We start from the raw sequence: 26,466 nt of genomic DNA, 5'->3' as shown, positions 1-26,466 counted from the left end.
CTGTTTCTCCCCCCCCCCCCCCCCCCCCAAGTCCCAATCGACTGCTACTGTGTTTCCGCCAAAAGGTAAAAAAACGGATACAGCGGGATCCTCGGGATCTTCCCGAATTCGATCACGAAACTTTAAAAAGTTCTTTTTTTTTTTTGCCAGTCGTTTAGCTATGGACATTTTACATATATCCTCCGAAACTTTTTTTGTTTTCTCTGTTGATGGTATTTAACGCTGGAGATTATTGATTATTCTCCCACCCAGACCCTCCTATTTGCGCACAATCTCGTCCACCTTAATCCCGGGGATCCGGCAGATCTGGCTTTTACACCGTCCCTGTGTTTCTCTTCTTCCTTCCCTCCTTGATTTCCATGCAGCTTCTGTTCTTTCGTCCTCCTTCCTCCCACCGAATCTCATCCCCGCAGCTACTATAAAATGCAGTCAGTCACTAAGCCTTCATTCTTTACCGGCTCCTCTTTTCACTCCTGGAACTTTTTTTTCCTTTCCGTTTTAAAGTTGCCAGTCTATACACCGAGCTACAGTACACTCGCCAAAAGCAAACACAGGCAGCATAAACAGAAGAAAACGAACTAGAAAGACCAAACCCAAGAGATGAGCTCTGAGAGCTCAGCTCTCAAGTCCCAGCGCGGTCGCTGACAAACCTATCAAATAGTTTTCTTCTATCATGCTGTTAAAAGCCCTCGCTCTAGTCTGCACGCGGGAGATCGGTCCTTGGATTCTGATTGGATAAGGCAAGAATATTTATGTTTTGGTTGGCTCTGCTTTGCCCTGTCCTCTCCTCCTGATTCCAGCTGGGAGAAGTAGGAAGTGCTCGGTGTTGTGATTGTGAGTGATAGGATAGAATGCGCATTTCCTCCCGGCGTGCCTTGCGAACCCGTCATGGCTGCTCTCTATGCCGGCGTTTGCACATGGGTTCAGCACAGAACGTAGTAAAGGGTTCTGATGGTGTGATGTAGAGTAACTGTGCAGGAAGGGTAGTCGGCAGTTCTCGACCGGTTTTTTGGTAATACAGGCCGTGCTAAAGATGCGGGCCATCGTAGACTGTGTGCTGCTGAGGGGGTTCCTGACAGCTAGTGACCGGGAATTGAGGCGGACAGATGATGATGGTGGAGCAATGGTAGTGGCAAGTGAGTATTGGACCTTTTTTCTCTCTGTTCTTGCTGTTTTTCCGTTGCTTCGGTGAGCTTTACGCCTATACCCAAGATAGTACAAGGGAAGGCTAATAGGGCTTTTATAGCACGTTAATCCACCCTATCGGATTAACTGTTCACTCGTCCTCTAGATTGTTCACTTGTCTTTAGATTGTTCTCTTGTCTTTTAGATTGTAAGCTTCTATGTTTAAATTGTACAGCGCTGCGTAACCCTAGTAGCGCGTTAGAAATGATAGTTAGTAGTAGTAGTAGTAGTTAAATAACCCCCCCTCCTTATATTTGTCCATACTTGTCTTTGATGACTTTCTTGTTCTTTTTCACCCCCCAAATAAAATCCTGGTCGCCGAGCAGCTGCCTTTCTGTTTTTTTTTTTTAAACTGCTTTAACGGGACCTGTGGGTTCCGAGCTTGTGCATCTGCTGCGGGCGGGCCAGGGGATGTTTATTGAACTCATTGGATGTTCCTTGAAACCTTCGTGCTGCTTTGGTGCTTTCTGGATCATACTGTGCGGGAAGTCGTGTGCTGAGAGGGTGCTTGCAGTGAGAGGCTTTTCGCCAAATGGGAGAGAGAGCGAGCAGTACAAAGCAGGAGCATAAAGGACTCTTTTATCCTTGTATATCAAAATATTTGTAGGGTATGCAGTTTTTGGATAGGAGCTTGCACAGAAATGTTCTGAGGTTTTTTGCAACTACATTCAAAGCGGTTTACATATATTCAGGTACTTATTTTGTACCAGGGGCAGTGGAGGGTTAGGTGACTTGCCCAGAGTCACAAGGCGCTGCAGTGGGAATTGAACTCAGTTCCCCAGGATCAAAGTCCACTGCACAACCACTAGGCTACTTCTCCACTCAAGGAGAAACCCAACCCAGCAATAATGCCCCTTCCTCTTTAGAAGTAGTTTTTTTTTTTTTTTTTAGAAACGTATTCCATGGGGTAGGAAGGGAATGATTTTGTTTATAGGCTTGCTTTTCTCAAGTAGGCTGTAAAGACTAGAAGGTTGCTTATAGCTGTTCTGCATACCATTGTAGATTCTTTAATTCATAATTTTTCAATTTGTATTTCTTTTCATTACCTTTAAATGTTTTAGGGCTGCATTTTGATTAAAATTTGTAATTGTGATTAAACATGCATATGTTTTTTTTTTTTTTTTTTTTTTTGGTCTCTGCATCATCTTGTGACTCTGGCAGTGAATGGTTGTGATTTGCCCAGAGTCATAAGGAGCTGCACTGACAAAAAAAAAATAAAACATATCTATAATTGTGAGATTGTGATTACAATTTTAATTGAAAAACAGCCCTATTTGTCCTTTTTTTTTTGCCTGATTGTTTCACATGGGCCACTAATGTTTCTGATGTAAGTGCTGTAAGTCCCTATAGTTCATAACTTATTTAAAACTTGATATACCACCGTTGGGTAATATTGACGGAGTAGTTTACACATAATACAATATAATAGAAATAATAGAAATACATCAATATCTTGTATAGAAAAGAATACAATATTATATTAGGATTTATTTACCGCCTTTTTGAATGAATTCACTCAAGGCGGTGTACAGCAAGAATAGATACAATGTGTCTCAGGTGTTTGCTCTTTCTGGTTCACCAACTTCAACCACTGCCCTGGAAACATCCCTAAACAAAAATGCATTTAAACGTTTCCTAATTACAAAAGTTGAGAGGAACAATATGTTAAAAAAAAAAAAACACATTTCTGAGAAAGTAAGTGACAATGTAATTCCACAGAGAAAAACATGATTAACAAACAGTTTCAATATACTTTCTTTATAAAGTCATAGAAAAAAAATATTTTTTTGTGCTCATATTATGTCAAGGATACTCAGAGACCAAAGTGGTCTAAACTGTAGTCCTACTCCTTTTAATCATTGCACACCATTTTCATTATTCAAACCATTCACCAAATATATTCAAATGCAAAAGCATTTTGAAATTTTTTTTCTAAACATTGAATATCCCTCTTCTTTGTACTGTTGCAGGGCAATGATTGTCTTCGCTGGCAGCAACTGATGACACTCTTCCTCTGCAGCTGACACTGGTTAATAAGTCTGCTCCTTCAGTCAGGCTGACTTGCTTAATCCTAATTGTCTTTTGGGTCTGCTGAAACTGTATTCTCTTTACTATTCACAGGCACTCCTACCCACATTCCTTAATACTCTTGATAAGAAACCTAGGTGCCATGACAGATTTCTTAGTTGCTAATGGACCATGGTTTGACAATCCCTGACATAATATCATAAACTTCATATCACTGTACCCCATAATGATGCTTGCATTATGTGCTGTTGAAGTTTCAAGGTATGTTCTTTTGCAAAGTGTCTAAAACTTTGCTGTAGATTGAGATCTAAGTCAAAAATATATATTGAGCGGTGCATTAGTTATATACCGATAATAAGACTTCCAGTACACTGTCAATTAACTGCTCTCTTTTCCTTTGTGTACTACAAAGCAAAGCTGCTTACCTGTGGCAGTGGGATATTGTCTCTCTGTGTATGGGTGATATCATCTCATGGTGCTCAGGCTGAAGAAATATAAACAAAGTTCTAAGATCTTTCCAGTACAGTAAACTGCACACCTGTGGTACTTATGCTAGAGTTATAGCGTGGGGTCATTCTGTTCTTTTATAGAACTGTTATTTGGAGAAGCTAGCTCTAGGGGATGTGGGTGAGTTTTTTTGTGTGAGGACTGTTATCCCTGGAGAGTACCCTTTATAGGTAAATAGTTCTGCTTATCCTGAGGATGAGCAGAATATTGATGCCTTGCACATGGGCATCTGTAGCTAGGGGTTGTCTGCAACAAAAAATGGGGAAATGTAGAACATTTATTTCCCATGGACATTCCTTTTTTGTGTATGGTGAGGAATTGAGGGGAAGTGAAAGGGCTTTTGCGAACCAAGGGAGGGGGGGAGTTTCCAAGATATCTTCTAGTCAACAGTCATGTGTGTTTCCTAGGCCACTTCCTGAAATAAGAGGAACCTATTAGCTTGGAGGAGGAGCTCCGGTTTCCTTGAAGCCATATGAGACTGACACCAAGCACTTGGTAGGGTGGAAATTTTCACCATCAAGGCCCATGGACGGTATGGTTACAGAGAAGACTTAACTGGAGCACATGGCATTTGAAGTAGCTGGTGACCCCCCCCCCCCCCCCAGGGATTCTTAGGAGAGGAAATGGAAGTGTTGGTAGACTACAGTCTAAGGAGAGGAAGTTATGAGAGACCCCTAGGTGAAGCCATTGTGGGATTTTTTTTTTTTAACACAGCCATTGTGGTGGAGGATAGCCTTAAGGAGGTCGGAGAAAGAACAGGAGACAGCCTGACTTCTCAAGACTGAAGCCGTCTCTCCCCATAGCCACTATGTTGGTACACCCAAAACAAAGCAAACTATCAGCTGCTTGGATCCATGTTGTTCATTGTTATTTTATTTCAGTTATATTTAGAAACATGCCAGCTTGTGCAGCATACAGATGTAGAACTATTACAACATTTTATCGGTTAGAGTTGTAATTTAGTTCTAAGTCCTAATCGTTGGGTAATTTGGAGGGGCTGGTTATAGGGACACCCTAACAGGTATTGTATTGGTGCTGAGATTTTTTTCACCTAGTAAAGGGCCACCAAAACAGACATCATGTTATGAGAATTAGGTGCTCTATGCAAAGTTTTTATTTTTTATTTTTTAAGAACAAAGTTTGTTTTATTTTTTATTTTTTTAAAAACCTTAATTAGGTTGAAACCTTAGAGCACTTTAAATGTTTTCCCTGTGTGTAGGTCAAAATAGAGACGGTGGTATGTGGGAATATGCTCCTTTTGTTTTGTGGAATGAAGTGATATAATATTACTACTGTTTAAAAGACAGGCATTAAATAATGAGGGAAGAGCTACCTTCATGCAGAAGTTATGTCCAGAGTCAGTCTAAATGTGCCAACATTTTCTAGTTCTGTTGTATATATTTGTTCTTAAAGTCTTTGGATGTAAATGGTATTTAAACAAAAATAGTTGTTTCCTGGCTGTGTGTTTGTATATAGAGAGTTCTGTTAAATTTATTCTCATGTTTAATTTCCTTTTTGATGTTTTGACATTGAAATGTTGAGACTCCAAGGCTCCATTGCAAGCAGCAAACACAGCTAACGGGAAGTCCATTTTATAAACTATACAGTCTTATATAATGTCTTTGAAGGAGTCCAGACATGGCAAGTCTGTTAGACTCTGTTTGTAAAACTGGATGTCAGGGGTTTATAGTTTGCTTTGACAGTTTGCTGATGCTCTGACTTTCCGATTGGTAAACCTGAATATCAAATTAGGTTCCTGTGTGCCTTTAAAGTAAGCCAAGATCATTTGGGATTATTTTTTGTCAAAATTTGGCATCTCGGGGGCTGTAACAACAAGCAATCCATCAACTGAGTTTGCTTGGGATAATGTGGGATATTATTTTATTTTATTTTTTGTTACATTTGTACCCCGCGCTTTCCCACTCATGGCAGGCTCAATGCGGCTTACATGGGGCAATGGAGGGTTAAGTGACTTGCCCAGAGTCACAAGGAGCTGCCTGTGCCTGAAGTGGGAATTGAACTCAGTTCCTCAGTTCCCCAGGACCAAAGTCCACCACCCTAACCACTAGGCCACTCCTATTATAAATGTCAAAACAATAAATAATAAAATGCTTTAATCCTTCACTGTTTTTTTTAAGGAACTGCCTATCCAACTTGAACACCTTTTTACAAATGGACCATGCATAGGCCGTCCATTTTTTTTCTAATAAGTGCTTCTTATTGTTTTAGTAGGCGTTTGGTGGTATTTTGGGTGACTTTATGTATGGTTGCAAGCTCCTCCTACTGGCTTCGGCCCACAGAATGGGCCAAGCATGCTCCTGCTGTCTCCTGTTCTTTCAACACAATGAGGTTTGATTGAGAATTGGAGTCAGCATGATGTCAAAAAGTTGAAGCCACTTAGGTTAGGCTGTTTCCCCTTCCCCATACAGCTGTCATTCTGTGTACACTCAAAGTAAACAGACCTATGAGCTGCTGCATCCTCGTCATTCTTTATTGTTGGTAACATTTTTGTTTAATCTCATATTTTCAAACATTCCAGCCTATGCAGCATATGGATATATACAGAAGAAGTATAACAACGGAATAGCTTTTCATAGGTAGAGTAGTAATTTGTTATATATCTTAATCGGTGTGTTATTTGGAGGGACGGTTTATAGGGGCACCCTAGCATGTGTTATATTTGTGCAGAGATTTTTTTTCTCCTGTAATGTGCCACAAAAACAAATATCAACAGCATAAGGAATGTCTAGTCAAATGCAAAGCGCTGATAAGGAAGGCTAAGAGGGACTTTGAAAAAAAGATTGCGTTGGAGGCAAAAACACATAGTAAAAATTTTTTTTTAGGTATATTAAAAGCAGAAAGCCGGCAAAAGAATTGGTTGGACCACTAGATGACCGAGGAGTAAAAGGGGGCGATCAGGGAAGACAAAGCCGTAGCGGAGAGATTACTGAATTTTTTGCTTCGGTCTTCACCGAAGAAAATTTGGTTGGGATACCAGTGCCAGAAATGGTATTCGAAGCTGATGAATCGGAGAAACTTAATGAATTCTCTGTAAACCTGGAGGATGTAATGGGGCAGTTCTACAAACTGAAGAGTAGCAAATCTCCTAGACCAGATGGTATTCATCCCAGAGTACTGATAGAACTGAAAAATGAACTTGCGGAGTTATTGTTAGTAATATGTAATTTATCCTTAAAATCGAGCGTGGTACCGGAAGATTGGAGGGTGGCCAATGTAATGCCGATTTTTAAAAAAGGTTCCAGAGGAGATCCGGGAAATTATAGATCGACGAGTCTGACGTCGGTGCCGGGCAAAATGGTAGAGACTATTTTATAAAGAACAAAATTATAGAGCATATTCAAAAGCATGGATTAATGAGACAGTCCAGATGGATTTAGTGAAGGGAAATCTACTACATTTCTTTGAAGGGGTGAGCAAACATGTGGCTAAAGGTGAGCCAGTTGATATTGTGCATCTGGATTTTCAGAAGGCGTTTGACAAAGTACCTCATGAAAGACTCCAGAGGAAATTGGAGAGTCACGGGATAGGAGGTAGTGTCCTATTGTGGATTAAAAACTGGTTAAAAGATAGAAAACAGTAGGGTTAAATGGTCAGTATTCTCAATGGAGAAGGGTAGTTAGTGGGGTTCCCTAGGGGTCTGTGCTGGGACCGCTGCTTTTTAACACATTTATAAATGATCTAGAGATGGGAGTAACTAGTGAGGTAATCAAATTTGCTGATAACCTAAAGTTATTCAAAGTCATTAAATCGTGGGAAGATTGTGAAAAATTACAAGAAGACCTTACAAGACTGGGAGACTGGGTGTCTAAATGGCAGATGACGTTTCATGTGAGCAAGTGCAAAGTGGTGCGTGTGGGAAAGAGGAACTCAAATTATAGCTACGTCATCCAAGGTTCCACGTTAGGAGTCGCAGACCAAGAAAGGGATCTAGGTGTTGTCGTTGATGATAACGTTGAAACCTTCTGCTTAGTGTGCTGCTGCGGATAAGAAAGCAAATAGAATGTTAGGTATTATTGAGAAAGGAATGGAAAACAAAAATGAGGATGTTATAATGCCTTTGCTTCGCACCACGGTGCGACCGCAACTTGAATATTGTGTTCAATTCTGGTCGCCGTATCTGAAAAAAGATATAGTGGAATTAGAAAAGGTGCAGAGAAGGGCGACGAAAATGATAAAGGGGATGGGACGATTTCCTTATGAGGAAAGGCTAAAGCGGCTAGGGCTCCTCAGCTTGGAGAAAATGCGGCTGAGGGGAGATATGATAGAGGTCTATAAAATAATGAGTGGAGTGGAACGGGTAGACGTGAAGTGTCTGTTTAGCTTTCCAAAAATACTAGGACTAGGGGGCATTCAATGAAGCTACAATTTAGTAAATTTAAAATGAATGGAGAAAATGTTTCTTCACTCAATGTGTAATTAAACTCTGGAATTCATTGCCAGAGAATGTGGTAAAGGCGGTTAGCTTAGCGGAGTTAAAAAAAATGTTTGGACGGCTTCCTAAAAAAGTCCATAGACCATTATTAAATGGACCTGGGGAAAATTCACTATTTCTGGGGTAAGCAGTATAAAATGTTTTGTACTTTTTTGGGATCTTGCCAGGTATTTGTGACCTGGATTGGCCTTCTGGAAACAGGATGTTGGTCTTGATGGAGCTTTGGTCTTTCACAGTATGGCAATACTTATGTACTTATGCGAATAAGGTACTCAACCATTCAGAGTTTCTGTCTATTTACTTATTTATGGCAGTTATATCCTACATTAAACATGAATTAGGTTGAAATCTGGGAGCATTAACATTTTTTTTCCCAGTGTGTAGCTTAAAAGAGAAAGATGGTTTGTGGGAACTTACTCCTTTTGTTTTGTAGAATGCACTTAGTATTGTTTATTTCTACTATTTAAAAGACTGATATTAACTAGTAAATAAGGCCTGTTTCTGACACAAATGAAATGGGCGCTAGCAAGGTTTTCCTTGGAGTGTGCATGTTTGAGAGAGTGAGTCTGGGTGAGACAGAGTATGAGACCGAGAGTATGTGTGAGAGTGAGTGTGTGACACAGAGTGAATGCGATACAGTGTGAGAGACTGTATAAGAGTGAGAGAAGAGACACTAACTGTGAGAGAGAGTGTGTGTGTGTGACGAGATGTACCTCCCCCCCCCCCCCCGCGTTCCCCTCACCTGTTGTCTGAGGATCCCCTGCCTCTCCCCTCCTCTGCGTGGTTGGCAGCACCGTGCAAGTGTGTGTGTGTGACAGAGAGAGAGAGTGAGACTGGGTGCGAGTGTGTCTGTGAGAGAGAGAGTGTGTGTGATTGTCCTCTGTCCCCTGCCCTCCTCCAGCCACCCAGCGATTCTCCTGTATCCTGCCCCCCCTCGAGGCATGCAGCGATTCTCCTCTCTCCCCTGCCCCCACCCCCCTCCAGCCACCCAGTCGAAGCGGCGGTGTTATTGAAAGCCCTGGCCGTCCACGGAGTCAGCTTCAGAACTTTGGAGCTTGGTGAGTTTGTTCGTTCCCTCAGTCCTCCTGCCTTCTTACCCGCCCTCGACATCATCACGCTTTGACGTGAGTGCAGGACAGAGAGAGATGTGACACCCTTACGGGCTCTGCCACCCAATCTCCGCTAAGCTTCTGAGGATCCATTACTTCTGAACAGGATTCCTTTATGTTTATCCCACGCATTTTTGAATTCCATTACTGTTTTCATCTCCACCAACTCCCGTGGGAGGGCATTCCAAGTATCCATTAGTCATGTTTGCTGAGCACTCCATATCGCAACGGGTAATAAAGCTTGTGTTTTTGTTCTCTCTCTATCCACCATGTCCAGCAAAATTTCAAAATATTGCATTTTCTTACTGCTTCTTAACTCTGAACTATCACACAGATCAAAATGGTAAAGAGTTTAATCATAATAAAATATTTCAGAAACCTGAAGCAGTTAAAATTAAGTTTGTGTTCTTCTCATATTGGCAGGATAAATCACTACATTAAAGAAGAATTAGATTTAAAGACCAGCAGTTTCACCAAAGGCTAAAAGTGCATTACTGCAACATTTGTTTCTGAGAGTAAGAGATAGAAAGCACTCCTCAAACACAAGATTTATTACCCGTTGCGATATGGAGTGCAAACATGACTAATGGCAAACTTTCTAGGAAACAGTAGCACTGAAATCTACTTGGATTTTATTGATATATCCCATGGGTGGAACAACTTAAATTACTGTGTACGGTCAGAACTCTGATAAGTAATCAACCATTCACACTACAATTACAAGTCCTAAGTGCGTGGCATGCACTAATTTGCAAATACTAAAATTCTAAGTGGTTTTAACAACTTTTAAACAGTAATGCATATTTTCAAAGCACTTAGCCTTCCAAAGTTCCATAGAAACCTACGGAACTTTGGAAGGCTAAGTGCTTTGAAAATATGCCTCGTAGTAAACCGGGGGGGGGGGGGGGGGGGAGGGGAGTAAATAGGGTTAACAAATCAAGGGCCTCAAGCCGTGCTAGCGGTTCCCAAGCAGCAATGCCGACAGAGCCCTTTCATAGTGAATGAGCTTTGATAGCATTACCACACCATGAGTAGCTAGTGCTGCTTGAAAAGAGGCCCTAAAAAGAAAAAAAAAAACCCTACCCATGTGGTGCTTAAAAAAACAAAAACCATTCACCAACGTGACCAAAGCTAAAAAAATGAATAAACAGCGTAATATATATTACAAACTTCCAGCTCCTCTATCTGTAATGTACCAAAAGTAAATATTTTTATCAACTTTCTCTAAAACATGGCAGCCTCAGCCTCACATAGCATTCCAGCGATGTGGATACATTACTATTCCTGCTTTAGGCAGTGTTTGTATATACCTCCTACTGTGGATCAAGGTCATTTGATCAAAACACACTAAAAAAAAAAAATGTTAGCCACTAGAAAAATTAAAATTAACCAAATTCCTGTACTAAATAAACATCTCTCTATATGCAAGGCAACACCAACGTTCTATGAAGACTCCAGACGGAAGTGTGAAGGGGGAGAGATATCCGGTTTCCCCATGAGTGTCTGCCCCGCCCTCTCTGTAACGCAAATAGTCAATGAAGGAAAACAGCAGAGCAGGAAATCAAATCCCTGGCTCTGTAACAGTGAAGGACTCAGAGGGGGGAGGGGAGAGAGGCCAGAAGGCAGGGACACACACATTCCCACTTGCACACAGAAGAAAACCTTGCTAGCCCTCGTTTCATTTGCATCAGAAACGGGGCTTTTTTACTGAAGGACTCAGAGGGGGGAGGGGGCAGAGGGCAGGGACACACACACTCCCACATGCACACAGAAGAAAACATTGCTAGCCCCCGTTTCATTTGCATCAGAAACGGGGCTTTTTTACTAGTTATATTATAAATGAATCATTAAAAGCACCAGTTAAATGCATAAATACTAAAAACAGCTGAACAAAAATTGGCGCCAACAATCGCTGAAAACAATAACCACTAAATACTGTTGCTTCCTTGTTCCAATGACAGTGCTTATGAGATTGCAATATTATGGCAAAAAGAAACATATTTTTTAAAAACTTGCTTTAACTAATAACACTTTTTTTTTTTTTAAATGTATGAGTGTTGTTCCTTACCATTTAGTTCTCTGGTGTGTTTCTCAGTGTTGAAACGCATGATGATGACAGTGAACCATGGAAGCAAAAACATTTTTATAAGTTTTTGTGTTTCTTTTTTACAATTTTTGATTGGTTTATTACCGATTTTGAAGTAGTTTTTGCTGAATTTAGCTTTACACTATTTTAATGGTTTTATTGTTTTCATTTTGGGTGCCATTTTCTGTTGGGCTGTTTTTAATATTTATGCTAAGTGGTGCTTTTAATGATTTTTATAGTTTGATATTTATTTACTGAAGAATTTGGTTAATTTTAATTTTTCTTAATGCCACTAGACACAAAATAATTTGTGGCGCAAGTCTCGCTGGTTTTTTAACCTAATTCAGGGGTGTCCAACTTCAGCCCTTGCCAGGTCAGGTTTTCAGGCTTTCCCCCCTAATTCAGGGGTGTCCAACTATATGGCATTCTGGTGAAGGGCTTGGAGGTTGCCCGTGGGGTCTGGGTTGTTGGTCCCAAATTTTATAACCAGGCATCCAGGTTACAATTGCTGGGTGGTGATCCACCTTTTTTGGATCGCCAGGCACACTCCTTCAGATCTTGGCCTACTGCCTTGCCTTGGCCTCCTTCCTGGGCCTAGTCGCTAATTGTTTCCGGTGTCGACAAGGGCTGCTCTACTTCTTGGTTTTCTGCTCTCACATTTCTGCAACTCTTGGGGCCTGAGGGGCTGCTTTTGCCATGGCCCACCCCGCTGGAGAACTGCTGTGGTACTTCCCATTCGTCTCTGGATTAATCTGTGGTATGTAATGGAAGGAAAAATTTAGTTCTTACCTGAAATTTTCTTTCCTTTCCTTTAGTCCCAACAGATCAATCCAGAGACCCGCCCTGGGGTTGTGTCGCTGCATGCTGTTTATTTTCCCTTTGTGCTTTGTAGGTTGGTCAGATTGCAGAGGCTGTTTTCAACAGAAGGAGAAACGGGAGAAACAGTTGATTAGGCTTTTGATCGGCCTCGGTTGTGTCTAATGGAAAGAAAATTATAAAGTAAGAACTAATTTTTCCTTTTATGTTTTATGAATATATCAGAACCGTGAAGCTACACGACTTCAAAATTTGAAGTTGATGCCCATCCAGCACCCGGCAGTTGATCAACCTTAGATCTTACCCATCTTACACAGGATTAATATTTAAAAAATGCTGAGACATTCAAGCAAACATTTACATAAAAACAGCATTTGTCAACATTTTCACACCATTAAATTCAGACAGAATGGGAAAATAAAATATCTGCATAGCTGTTCTTTTTCTGCCACTTTGATCAATGCTGGGCCAGGGATTGGGTGTGTGTGTGTATGTGGGGGTGTATATTCGATTGTCTGAGGTGCTGCATAGGAAGTTTTGTAGGGGATGGAAAATTGGAGGGCCCTGTGCTGCTTGGTTTTCACAGGTCCAATAGAGCTGCCTGTGTGTTCAGCTTGCAAAAAACCTAGGTATTAGGTCTGATATTTGTCACCATGGCAACCTGGCACCTGGGGTTTGTTGGTCCCTCATCTATATGCATAATTTGAAGAGCTCTTTACGAATCCATAGTAAAATAAGTAAACTTGCATGTCATTGTTCAGGATGCTGCAACTGGGATGGGAAGGCAGATGGCTCCAGCCTCCTTTAAAAAAAACAAACAAAAAAACCCCATCCCTGCATTTCTAAAAGAAGGGTTGGGTATTACCATTTGGGGGGGGGGGGGGAGCAGGATGACTGTGGCCTGCATTTGTTACTTGGGGAATTCTAAGCAAGTGCCAACATCAGGTCTCTCTTCTCCATGGCAGGAGGAGGAGGATGCATGAGCTGAATTTACTTTTGTTTGGGTGGATTTATTTACTGCCTTTTTGAAGGAATTCACTCAAGGCGGTGTACAGTAAAACTATATCAAACATGAGCAATAGGCAATTACAGCGGTAAAAATATTCAAATAACAATACAAAGTATGCAGTAGTATACTACTTACAATGTCAACACAATACGTAGTAGAACATTTTAATTGATAGTGAACAGTAAAGCAAAGATGGAACATATAGATAGGCAGTGCTTTTTTGTAGGAAAAAAGGTACCGGTACTTATTATGGGCGGGGCCACCACCTATGGCTCTGCCCCTATGATAGCCACACCCATGTTTGCCACACCCCTTATACCAACCATGACGCATATAAACAGGCATCATTGAAAATATTATACCAGTATAGGAGAAAAAAATAACTTGAATTTTTTCATTATAAATAATTTCTGTAAGATGTTGCAGCTCCAGTATACCCAGTGCAAATTAAGATAGCAGATGTAAATTCTTAAATTGGACATATTCCAAACACTAAAATGATGTTTTCTACCTTTGTTGTCTGGTGACTTTGTTTTTCTGATCATGTCGGTCCCAGTCTCTGATTCTACTGCTCTCTATCTGTTCCCTTAACTCCGTTTCCAGGGATTCCTTTCCATTTATATCTTTACTTTCCTCCTCTCTTCTTCATGTCTTGCTCTACATCCATAGGTAAAAGCTGGGTCCTCTGCAGACTTGAGGAGGTATAGAATGGATCCAGTTTTTGCCTATTTTCTCCATGTGCAGTTTTTCTCCTCTTTTCCCTTTCCCTCAACTCTGTCAGTATGCAACTCCTTCCTATTCTTCCCCCCCTCCATCCATATGCATCTCCTGTCCTTCCTCTCTCTTCCCTCTCATCCATCCGTGTCCAACATTTCTCCTCTCTCCTCCCCTCCATCCATGTTCATTTCACTTTCTCTCTCTTCCTTCCCCCTCCATCCATGGACAGCATTTCTACTCTCCCCTCCATCCATGTTCATCTCACTTCCTCTCTCTTTCCTTCTCTCCATCCATGTCCAGCATTTCAACTCTCTCCCCTCCCCACCATCAATGTGCATCTCCTTCCTCTGTCTTTCCTTCCCTCCACTCTATCCATGTCCAGCATTTCTCCTCTCTCCCCTCGCCTCTCATCCATCCATGTCTGAAACTTTCCTCTCTCCCCTATCCTTCCCTCCCATCCATGTCCAGTGACTCGCCCCAGCCTCCACCTGCCTGCCCCCTGCAAATCTATTTACCCAAAGTTGTAGCGGCGAACCGACGGCAGTGAAAGCAGCAAGCAGGCAGGCTCACCTCCTCGTTGCTTCCCTGCCTGCTCAGCGTCCCGCCCTTGCGGAAAGGAAATTACATAAGAGGAAGGCGGGACGCTGAGAGGGCAGGGAAGCAACGAGGAGGCGAGCCTGCCTGCTTGCTGCTTTTGCTGCCGCCGGTTCGCCGCTGTGACTTTGGGTAAATAGAAGATTTGCAGGGGACAGAATGGAAAGTTGGGGAGCTGAGGGCCGGCAGGTGAGCCAGCCCTCAGAAAAAAGGTGCCAGTGCAAGAAAAGCACTGTAGATAGGTAATAGAGTAAGAAGAGTTAGAAAGTAAGGTGACTATGACCTCATGTACAACTTTCTTTAAATTAGAGATGGTTAAATATTATCTCAGCTAGGGTGGGAGTGGATAAACATGTCCTGTGAGACTAACAAGTTAGTTACTTCTTCCATTAAAGGCCTGGTTGAAGAACCAAGCTTTCACCTGCTTCCTGAACTAGAGATTGTCTTGTGTTAAGCGGAGCCTTTCAGGCAGTGCTTTCCAGAGTGTGGGGGCTACTCTGGAGAAGACTTGCTTGCGGGTATTACATCGTGTAATGTCTTAGGAGAGCGTGTGGTTAGTGATAGTTCTTGAGAGGACCTTAGTGACCTTGATGGTATGTAGAGGATCGTCCTATTCTTCAGGTACTCAGGGCCATATGCAACCTAAGGGTATGTTTTGATAAGCGTATGTTGATGAAATTTGATTAAGAATGTTTGTTTTTGACATTGCCTTTTTGAAGCTGAGACTTCTGAGACATTCTGAAATATTCTGCTCCGACTGACTGCCATCTTGACTAATGCTTTATCCATTTGGTTCTGCCAGCAAGTCATTTGCTTGGATTGTAGCTTGTTCAAAATTTAGTGATTAGAATGCTTACTGGTTATGGACCTGGGGAACATTCTGCCCATTCTTAAATCTTTGCTTTGGTTACCTGAAAACAAAAGGCTTTTTTTTTTTTTAAAGAGTCTTTAATTTTTAAGGTTATTCCAGGACTATGGCTAATTCATTTGTTCAATTGTATGACTTTTTGTTTTGTGTGCGACTGTTACCATTTTACAGATCATGTTAATATAGAAAATACTGTTTGTGCATTGCATAGAATGATTGATATAAATCAGTGTTGCGATCTGTATAAGGGTGATATAGTTTTGGTGCAATTGTAGGATTTTGGTTTGATATAGTACATAAGACATTTATTCCTATATTTAACATCTTGGGTACCTTTTTAAAAAACCTTAGCACACACTAACGGACATTAGTGCGCAGTGAGTGCCATATGGTCTATAAGTATAAAATAGGATGCGCACGGTATTTAGCACATGCTAAGCTTTAGTAAAATGGCCCCTTAGCCTTCACTTGCATTTCACTTTTTGGAATGTGCACTTGAACCAGTTTTATTATTTTTCAAATTGTGTGTGCTTTAATCTCTTATTCTTTGTGGCAAGAATTGGGTTGCCTAAGCAGCCTCCATGGTATGACAGGCCTGTGTGTGTGTTTTTTATTTCTTTCATATTCCCTAATATTAACTGGTTGACTGACTTGCAGAAAGTGAGTCCCTGCTGTGGTTTCTATTCGATGGGAAGTTTGAAGCTGCTTTAAGAAGTCCACTGGTTCAGGACATTTTCGGTACACCTGCCTGTGCAGAGGAGAAGATAGACAGCTACTTCGAAAGGCACATTCTTGCATACCTGGACAATACTAGTGTTAATGATGACAGGTAGAGTGCATTTATGCATATTTCTTATAATTTGTGCATAGACTTCCTGGCATTGAGCAGATATTTACATCTGAAAAGTTAAAAATAAAAGCATGAGACCAACAAGCCTATCTTACTGCTGTGCGGGTCCTTCAACAACCCATATTGATTACAGTAGTTTTTCCACCTCATGTTAAATATTGTTTAAGTACATAAGTAATGCCACACTGGGAAAAGACCAAGGGTCCATCGAGCCCAGCATCCTGTCCACGACAGCATTTGTTTTAAATTTACTACACTGTAGTTTCATCGCATGCCCCCTAGTCCTAGTATTTTTGGAAAGCGTGAACAGATGCTTCACATCCACCTGTTCCACATCACTCATTATTTTATATACCTCTATCATGTCTCCCCTATCTTACTGCTGTGTGTGCAGGTCCTTCAACAACCCATATTGATTTACAGTAGTTTTTCCACCTCATGTTAACTATTGTTTAACTATTACTTTATACATTCAACAGTCTTTTGCCCTCATGTCAAGTTTCTGCTTACTTTGCCGTCTACCGTAGCCACTGTGAGAGGCTGTATTTATATGCTGGTGTGCAAGGAAGTGATTGGTCCTCATGGCATGAACTAAATCCTCCAGAAAGTTCTCCACTGGCTTGAGTTTACACTCAACCTGCTTGAACCTGTTTTCCTCTTAATTCCTACCTAATCTTGGAGTCCCTACACTCTTATATTCCATATCTCCTCCCCCCACCCACCTACACACACCAGTTCTTCTGCTAGTGGTTCCCAGACTTTGCGTCAGGATCCAGATGGGGTCATAGAAATAGTGCTGTTCCACATCACTACACCTCTACTGTGAACTATGCACAATAGTAGCAGTCATCATGGGACCTGTGAGTCACTGGACATCCACAGGCCTTGCCCTCTCCTCTTTCGTAGGCTTCCTGTTAAACTGGAAACATGTGCAAAGTACTGAGGTCTGTGAATGCACACTGACGTAGATCCTGTGCTGACTTCTGCCGCTGATTTAATTCTTTGTATAAGTGAGGAGAGGGGAAATAACCTGTAGGACTGCCATTTGCTGTGTGAATTTTTAAGTTTTTAAAATGGGATCATATTGAATATAATTTTGGAAGCGCAGCTCTACTCAGTTTGAGTCCTTAACCTCCTATTCAGTCTGAGTGGTCCCCCATCCTGGAGTTTCAAACCATTCTTCCTCCCTGCTTGTGTGTGGATGTCTTACCCCCTCCCCTCTATAGTCCAGTCAGTAGGAGAGCAATACCAGCAGGCCTTGCTTCCAGTTAGCTACTTCTGCTGGTAGCACACCCGTCGCCAACACTGTTCAGACAACCCTGCTCTCAGTCAAGAGCGTTGTGTGGTCCAAACAGCCAATATGTAAATTGTACAGGGGTGAGGAAAGGGCAGTAGGGGATATGTTAAGAGTACTAGGCTGCTGATGTTGCTTTCCTGCCCTGTTTTGGATCCAGACCATGAAGGGACTCTAATATTTTTTAGGTAGGATTTTCATCCCCTCTCTCCTCATAATTAAGTTTTTAAGAATTATTATACAGCTTGGGAAGAATCAACTTGAAGGGAACATTTTTCTATTTCAGAAAGAAGCCTCCTTTGCATGTCTCTTGTATTTCTCTGCTGGTGGAATGATCAGTAGGGCTATTGCTGATGAAACTTTGAGAAATGCCAGTAACAAGTAGGAAAATCTTCTATTGTTTATTGTGTATGAACCATATCTATCTTCTTTGCAGAGAACTAATAGTGCTTTTACTTGGCATTGGAAGTTTGCAGCTCTTTATTCAGAGCAATTGGACTGGGCCCCCTGTATGCTTGCAGCCTTCGGATTTCTTGCCATCTGCTGTGCTGCATCAGTTCCAAGAGGTATGTTTTCTTGATCCATTTTTTTTGGCAGTGGTTGTGTTTTATAGCCTTTTCATGGAAAGAATACAGGGGGCATAAAATCTATATGGGCGCAGCAAACAAATGCAAGTAATGTATACTTCTATTTTGTACTACACTTGTACAGTCTTCAACAAACCAGTTTGTTAAAGGCTGTGGTTCTAGGAATTGATACCCTTGGAGACCATAAGAAACCACTCCTTGATTGGAGGTTCTTACAAGCCATGCCAGACAGGATAACAGTATTTGAGAGGTTTCATTGAATATGAAGAGGATATGTATATCTAATTTTATATTTCTTTAAACAATTTTATGAGTGCTGGGAAAAAAAATCTTCAAATTTTAGCAAGAATATTTAGGGCACAAGTTCAATGGCATAGGTGATTTATCTCCATATACCAGATGGTGGTAGACAGACTTGCCTGTTCACCTTCTAGAAACAGTATCAAGGCTGTATAACTTAAAAGCAGTCGAGAAATCAATGTACTTGTAAATCCAAACCGGTACCCTGTGCTAGATTCTGTTTTAGGAGTTGCTACTCAGGGAAAGGATCTAGGTGTCTTTATGGGCAACGTGTGAAATAATGCCTTGGTGCATTGCATTGGTCAAAAAAGCAAACAGAATATTGGGAATCATTAGGAAAGTAATGGAGAATAAAACAGAAGTTCTTAGTATTAGCCCACATGCTGTCTTCATAGATTTCATTGTATGTAGCGGCTGACTTGCATATAAACTTTACAAGTCAAATATCAAATTAGAGAAGGGGAAAGAACCTACTTAATACAAAACATACTCTCAATGAAGACAGTATGCGTGGTATACTTGGTCCTGTTATGCCCTGGGGCATTTATGGGAAATGCTGGCCACTGTCGGTGGACTGTAATACATCAATGTGCAGATGGTCTTTTTTTGATCTTTTCATTGATCGTTTATATTCCTGCATTGCATAAAACACTGTTTAAATTGAGAGAGAGAGTTTTTTATGCCTATGAGATACTTAACTTTAAATCCCTACCACTTTGAAAGTGTAGCGGGGGTTTGGCTTTGAGGCTTTTTTTTCCTTCTTTTCTATTTATTTCAGTTGTCTATAGCATAGTATTTTTAATGTACACCTGTTAAGTTTGTTTCTATATTTGGAAAAGTTTTTTGTTGCATATAAACTTTACCTTGGGCTTCGAGCCCAGGCCAGCTTCTGCCTTGAGGATGTGTATTGCATATCTGTGAATGCCTCCAAGATACTTTGACACCTAAAGTCAATAGCTATAAATAGTTTTTCATTTTTATCAATTGTGATATGGGACAGTTCTTTTCATAATCAATTGAATTTTGTCCATAATGTCAAGCCAAAATTGACTGATCAACAGTCTCTGACACTGTAGCATGCCGGTTTCAGAATGCCACTTAATGTATTAGTTTAAAGAAGCTCAATCCAGTTTGATTTCACATCTTGAGATATACTACAGCAAGGCTCAACAAACCCCAGGTGCCAGGTCGCTATCCAGCTTATAATCGAAAGTGATCGCCGGCCATCTTCCGACACAAATCGGGAGATGGCCGGCGATTTCTTAAAAGCGGCGAAATCGGTATAATCGAAAGCGGCATTTTTGACAGCATCGCCGCTTTCCCGTCCCTTCGCCGGCGAAAGTTCAAGGGGGCATGTCAGTAGATTAGCGAAGGCGGGCATGGGCTTTTGCCGATAATGGGAAAAAAAAAGCGGCGTTAAGCAGTATTTTGCCGGGTTTACTTGGTCCTTTTATTTTCACGACCAAGCCTCAAAAAGGTGCCCCAACTGACCAGATGACCACTGGAGGGAATGGGGGATGACCTCCCCATACTCCCCCAGTGGTCACCAACCCCCTTCCATACTAAAAAAATAAAACTAAAAACCTTTTTTGCCAGTCTATGCTAGCCTCAAATGCCGTACCCACCTCCATGACAGCAGAATGTGTTGTATCCTCCGACAGCCTTTCCCTGGTTGCGATGTGGCTCTCGGGTGAGTGTGACACCTTTTCTGTTAGGTGCCCTGCAGAGTCACATTAGCAATGCATTGTGGTGGGTGTAGGGTACTGGGCTGTACTCCCATGGTGCTTTTCCCCACTGCTAACTGGGTCAGAGTGTGCCCTGTTTTGTTTCCTGTTGTAGTCCATGCGGTAGTGGCCGTTTTTGTAAGCCAGTTTTAGTTCTCTTTCTTGTGTTACCCACGTTAGAGAACGTAGTTCTTACTTGAATGGTGCTGAAAGAGGGCATTGTACACCATTGTGCCAGCTCTTACCTACTGCTAATCTTAGTACCAGGGGACTCTTTTTGCCAGTGGGGCACAACCTCTGATCTGCAGTTAACTGTGAGTAAACGTGCTTATTTCAAGACAGGACTTTTTCAGAGAGGTTAGTCTTCAGGCGTGAACTGGTGTGCCAAAGTTATACAGCAGCAATAAGTCCTAGAGGCTGTATGCAGGTCCCTGGAGCAAATTTAGTGGGTGCAGTACATTTGTGGGTAGTGGGTTTGGGGGGCTCACCTCCCAAAGTAAGGGAGCAATGCACGTGGGAGCTTTTCTGAAGTCCACCACAGTGACCCCTAGGGTGGCTGGTTGGTGTCCTGGCATGTCAGGGGGGCCAGTGCACTAAAAATGCTGGCTCCTCCCATGGCCAAATGCCTTGAATTTGGCCGGGGTTTGAGATGGCCGACATAACTTTCCATTATCTCTGAAAAACAAACCCGGCCATCTCAAACCCGGCGAACTCCAAGGCATTTGGCCGGGCTAAACCGTATTATCGAAAAAAAAAGATGGCCGGCCATCTTTTTCGATAATACGGTTCCGGCCAGCTGTAGCGCCCCCGCCAACATAGATCGCCGGTGATCTATTTGGCCAGCGACGTTCGATTATGCCCCTCCACGGCACTTAAAAAATCAGACCTAGCGCCTAGGTTTTGCACCCTGAAGATGATATGTCTGTACACAGTACCTATCTACCCATCAGGGTCTAGCTAGTGACTCTGCTTCCTGCCTCAAGTCCAGTGTGTAGCCCCCTCCCCCAGGTCCTCTAAACTTGACTGATCACTGGCAGCGATTAAGACGTGCTCCTCTAGCCATGTTCGGGTCCTTTCCTCTGTTGGGTCCCACCTTCTTTTAGCTAACTTCCTGCTTCGCACAGGCTGGGCAATCCTGAATATGAGGATGGTAGGGATACTAAGAGGGCAAATGCTGAACATTGGATATTGGGGTAAGATAGGAACAGGGACACAGAGGAGAGAATCTGGACAAGACGGGGACAGAAAGAAGAATGATGGCGGATGCGGAGAGAGAAGAAATGTCAGGCAGGTACAAAAAGTTTTATTTTGAATTTATTAATTGAATCATGTCAGCTTTGGGAAATGTGCATTTCCATTTCTGTTTCTCTAGTATTGCTGTACCTTCAGAGTCTAACTCCTTAAGGTTTCCAGTTCATTTTTTCTCCCTACATATGTCTTACTGGTCTGTAGTTCATTCTTTCATTTTTGTTCAGGGTCTGTCTGAGTTTTGTACCTGTGAGCAAGGTGCGGTATTCTGCTACCATGTAGTTTCTGTGTAGAGATTTGTAGCAGTCTGTTTTGTCACTAGATGATGTATGCATTGTATTGTTATTTTAGGCACAGTGTAATATTTACATTGCTACCTTTTCACAGAAGATTGTTGCTCTTTGAGTCCTGGGAGTTAATGCTGTTTATGGTCCGGTAAGATTGAGTGTTTGTATGAGCTTGTGCTTAGTGTTTTGCAGTGGAGGGATTGTATGTTGGCATTACTGAAGTGACTTCAAAACTTCAATTTTAATTTGTCATAACATCAGACAGTGTTAGTGAAATCATAGAATGTACATAACACGTCATTTCTTTCTTCTGAAATGGCAACCTTAAGTGTGGACAGTGGATGTAGGAGGGAAGGGTGTAACAGTGGGTGGGGCATGGTGGCAGTACAGGAAGAGCATGGCTCAGGGAAGGTTTGGGGTTTTTCTCTGCCAGAAAATTGGCAACCCTACCCACTGCAAGTTCCTAGCAGGCACTGAATAGAAGCAGAAGGAAAATCACAGCCACCTGTCACTTGGTATGGAATTTAAAATTTGAACCACATATGTCAAATCTTGCATTTAGTGTCAAAGAGGCAGAGGAGGAGGATGTGGCCCGATGCACAGCTACTCTTTACTTCTGCTTATGATCCTTACTGGGTCACAGCTGGGAGGTGGGGTCGAGGAAGAGCAAGAGCTATGGGTGTGTGTGTGTGCATCTGCTGGGTAAAGAGAGAGGCAGCCCACACTGGAGCCACCTTTATCAGGAGGAGTGATAGCAACCGCAGAAGTAGTCCTTAAGGAGCATGTTGCTAAGGAGGCAATACTGTAGCAGCCCTGTTGGTAGACTACATTTAAATTTTTTAAGCATCTGAATTGTGTGTTTGTGTAGGGGGGGGAACGTTGGGATTGAGAAACTACTTTTCTCAGAGGTAGCGCAGAGGTAACTTCAGAGGCTGATGGGGATGTGAGCCAAGGCTGTTGGTAGGTGATGAAAAGTGGCTGTTTGCTGGAGGCAAGTGGGCAATGGAGAGAGGCTAAAGCTACAGCTTTTGGGGTAGGTGGATGGTTGCAGAATCCCACCCGTCCTTAGTAGTTGCAGCTTTGGCTTCTCTCCCATTGCCCCACCAACCACAACCTAAAACCTTTCTCCATTGCCAGATATGCTGTATGTGGGTGGGTGAAGGGGAAAAAAGTTGCCTCCTATCTGCTCCTTCCCTACTACTGTGTTAAAGAACTTACTGTATATCTTCTTGAACCCATTATGAATCTGCAATTATAAATGTGCATAAGTGAATACAAATTCCAGTTCCAAATCTGGATAAGATCCTAAGAAATGTTGAGCCCTGTACAGTTACTAGCTAAGGGATTTAGGCCCAGATGCACTAAACGTTTTTCATCGTTAAATGAGCCCTTAAGGAAGAATTTCCGATCCTTTCCATGCACTAAAGCCTATTTTTCGACGGTAGTAGCAGCTAACGAAAACGGAATGGAGATGAGCAATTAGTGTGAAAACCCCATTGAAACGACATGCACTAACCTTTTCCGATTGCCTTTACGCAGGAAAAAGGCAGGAAAACTAACGAGAGGTCTGGACCTCTCGTTAGGACAGCTCTGTGCCAGGAAAAAGTGTTAAGTGAAAAAATAAACAAACTTTGAGCCAATCCCAGCGCATTAGCAGAGCTAAAAGCGCTGTGATTGGTCCAAAGGACCTCAGAAAACACACAAAAAAATAAAAATAAAAAAAGGATCGGGAGGGGGCAAGGGCGCTCATCAGGAGCGTCCTGTACGGACGGCCTTGCCCCCCCCCCGCTGCTCCCCACTTTCCGCCGCTCCCCCCACCCCGAAAAAGCAAACTTCTAGAAGCCCCTGCCCCCCTCCCTTCCTCACTACTCTCTCACCTCAGCTCCGCCTCCCGACATCCTCCATCTGTGCCCCGCCCCCTTTTGGGGTCGTCGCCGCCATTCCCCTCCTCCATCGGGCCCCCCTTCCTCTTACCGGGCCCGTGCAGCGCCTCTCTCCTCTGTCCGAAGGCGCTGCACGGGCAAGAAGAAAGCTGAATCAGCTGATGCCTGCCTTCGCCTAGCTTCGATAGAGCGTCTTTCTCCTCCTGGGCCCGCCCCTGTCTGACGTCAGTAACCTACGTAGGTTACTGACGTCAGACAGGGGCGGGCGCAGCAGGAGAAAGACGCGCCATCGCGAAGGCAGGCATCAGCTGATTCAGCTTTCTTCTTGCCCGTGCAGCGCCTCGGACAGAGGAGAGAGGCGCTGCACGGGCCCGGTAAGAGGAAGGGGGGCCCGATGGAGGAGGGGAATGGCGGCGACGACCCCAAAAGGGGGCGGGGCACGGACGGAGGATGTCGGGAGGCGGAGCTGAGGTGAGAGAGTAGTGAGGAAGGGAGGGGGGCAGGGGCTTCTAGAAGTTTGCTTTTTCGGGGTGGGGGGAGCGGCGGAAAGTGGGGAGCAGCGGGGGGGGGGGGGGCAAGGCCGTCCGTACAGGACGCTCCTGATGAGCGCCCTTGCCCCCTCCCGATCCTTTTTTTATTTTTATTTTGATTTGGGAGCCATGTGCTTGTGATTTGACTGTGTTTTGAACGTTTCTGGCATGCGCAGAGCAGCCAGCATAACGCTTGGCTGCTTTGCGCATGCTTTACGAGCCGATTAGCGACGGGGATTGGTGCATCGTTCTTTCCAATACCGCACCAAACTTTTTGGGGCTGTGTTTTTGGAGCATGCTTCGTTATTTGAAATTCGGTAAAGGTTTTAACGTTTCTGATTTTTTTACGTTTGCTTGATGCATCTACCCCTTAATGAATGAATTATCTTCAAATCTGCTTTCCAGTCTGTAATTCTGCATGCATCAGCCTTGCGGTAAATCCAAAATTTTGATAAATTTGTAGAAAATAAGTTCCTGAAAACCTTAGCTTTTTCGCCTTTTTAACGGAGGTCTTGAAAACTTGATTTTAATAATAATGCCTCTTGAGCGCTGAAATATATATAGTGCCTAGTTTGCAGGTAAGAAAAAAATATTTGGGATATTAAATTCTGCTTCTCAAATTTAATATTAATCAAATATTAACATTTCTATATAGCCTGTTTACAAAAAATTGGACCTAAAGCAGTTTACAGTAATAATAAAAAAAATGGATGAAGTTTCATGGTCTCTCATATTACCCAATAACTTTAATTCTTTTTGCACTGCAGCACCACAATGAGATCACCCTTGCTTCAGTAGGGAAGGAAAATAGAGTGAACATAGTTCTAATTTCCATGCTTCAAAAACAGGTAATACCTGTTACGTTGCAGCAGTGCAACCACTGCATTACTTTGCATAAAAATAGGTTGCCCGCTGAAAGGTGTTGGGGAATGCCAATTTTGATTCAGATTGGTGCAGTTTTCAGACTACATGAACTTTCAAATATGCTCCTCCTGAGTTTCGCAGTGTGTAACTGTTTCCACCTTTGTGTTCTTTTGTTGATGCTTTATAACTTGGTAATAAAAAGTAATTCTATAGAGAAGGCTTTCCCACTTATATGCAGTTTAATAGTCCGCCATTTGCAGCAGTACTAGGTTTAGAAATACATGAGGATGTATCTGCCAGTCAAGCAGGGTGATTGACTGAACTCCTCCAGTGCTTTATAACCACTTAACATTTTGTAATTTTTTGGAACAGTTGATTACATCCTTCTCGCTCCTCCATGTGTGTAATTTATAATCCTCAAGACACTTTTAAAGCTTATTATCAATAGTTTATTCATAGCAAGGTTCGATGCATTTGGCAAATAAAGTATGGTAATGGAGTAGAATGTATTAACGGGATGAGACCTTGTCGGGCACATAGAAGCGAAGTGATGAATCATTCTCATTTTACTAATACGACCATTCCAATTAAGTGTAATGAAAACCACAGGAAGCAACCAAACATTTATCAAAAGGAAGAGATCATTAAGGAGACAAGGTTAATTTTGTTTTGTTCTAGCAGGCTTGGAACAGAAATAGCCCACCACATCATTGTCCAGTTAAGGTTTGCTTATTTGGTAGCAGTGTTTCTTAAACAAATTGTGATTCTTTTTATCTAGACCAGGGTTTCCCAAGTCCAGTCCTGGAGTACCCTTTTCCAATCAGGTTTTCAGGATATCCACAATAAATATGTATGAACTTTATTTGCATACACTGCCTCCATTATATGCAAATCTTTTTATGTATATTGTTTTGTGGATATCTTGAAAACCTGACTGTCAAAAGGTACTCCAGGACTGGACTTTGGAAACACTGATCTAGACTGTTCATCTTTCTTGATGTTAAATGGTGATAAGTGTAGAGTTTGTCTTCATTCTGTTCCCTCCTTGTGGCTTTGTGTAGAGTTTGTCTGTCTAAATTTGCTTCCCTCCTTGTGGCTTTGTGAGAGGTGCCAGACCAATACAAGACAATAAACTTTAACAAGTTGAAAAGCATTCACAGTATGACAGTGATGTGTTTTTCCTCTTTGCTCCATTCAGACTTGGCCGTGTTTTTCCTCTTTGCTCCATTCAGACTTGGCCGTGTTTTTCCTCTTTGCTCCATTCAGACTTGGCCTTGTTTTTCCTCTTTGCTCCATTCAGACTTGGCCGTGTTTTTCCTCTTTGCTCCATTCAGACTTGGCCGTGTTTGTATAGACAACTTGGAGAGAATGTTAAAGTAGGTCAATAGAGTACGGGAAGTGTTTGGTGTCTCTTTTGTAACTGGTGGTCTATATGAATTCTGAATGCCTGCGAGTTCTCACTAGAGAGAGAGTGTAGATATGTGAAGCATATGTAAAATAGTTGAGCTGTATTTGATGGGATGGGGG

The 26,466-nt window shown here is 42.3% G+C and overlaps 1 protein-coding gene across 1 annotated transcript in view; it reads left to right on the top strand.

The window, feature by feature from the left end:
• The first annotated feature begins 852 nt into the window (after positions 1-852).
• The window catches only part of TTC27 (tetratricopeptide repeat domain 27), a 302,320-nt gene continuing 276,706 nt past the window's right edge, over positions 853-26,466 (top strand). The window contains exons 1-3 of the mRNA XM_030196512.1: positions 853-1,136; positions 16,030-16,201; positions 17,953-18,082. Of these exons, the coding sequence (XP_030052372.1) occupies positions 1,034-1,136; positions 16,030-16,201; positions 17,953-18,082 (405 nt within the window). The 5' untranslated portion in view covers positions 853-1,033. The remainder of the gene's footprint in view (positions 1,137-16,029; positions 16,202-17,952; positions 18,083-26,466) is intronic.

Source organism: Microcaecilia unicolor, chromosome 3, assembly GCF_901765095.1.
Source record: "Microcaecilia unicolor chromosome 3, aMicUni1.1, whole genome shotgun sequence".
Classification (NCBI taxonomy): Eukaryota; Metazoa; Chordata; class Amphibia; order Gymnophiona; family Siphonopidae; genus Microcaecilia; species Microcaecilia unicolor.
This window is presented reverse-complemented; position numbering and strand designations above follow the sequence as displayed.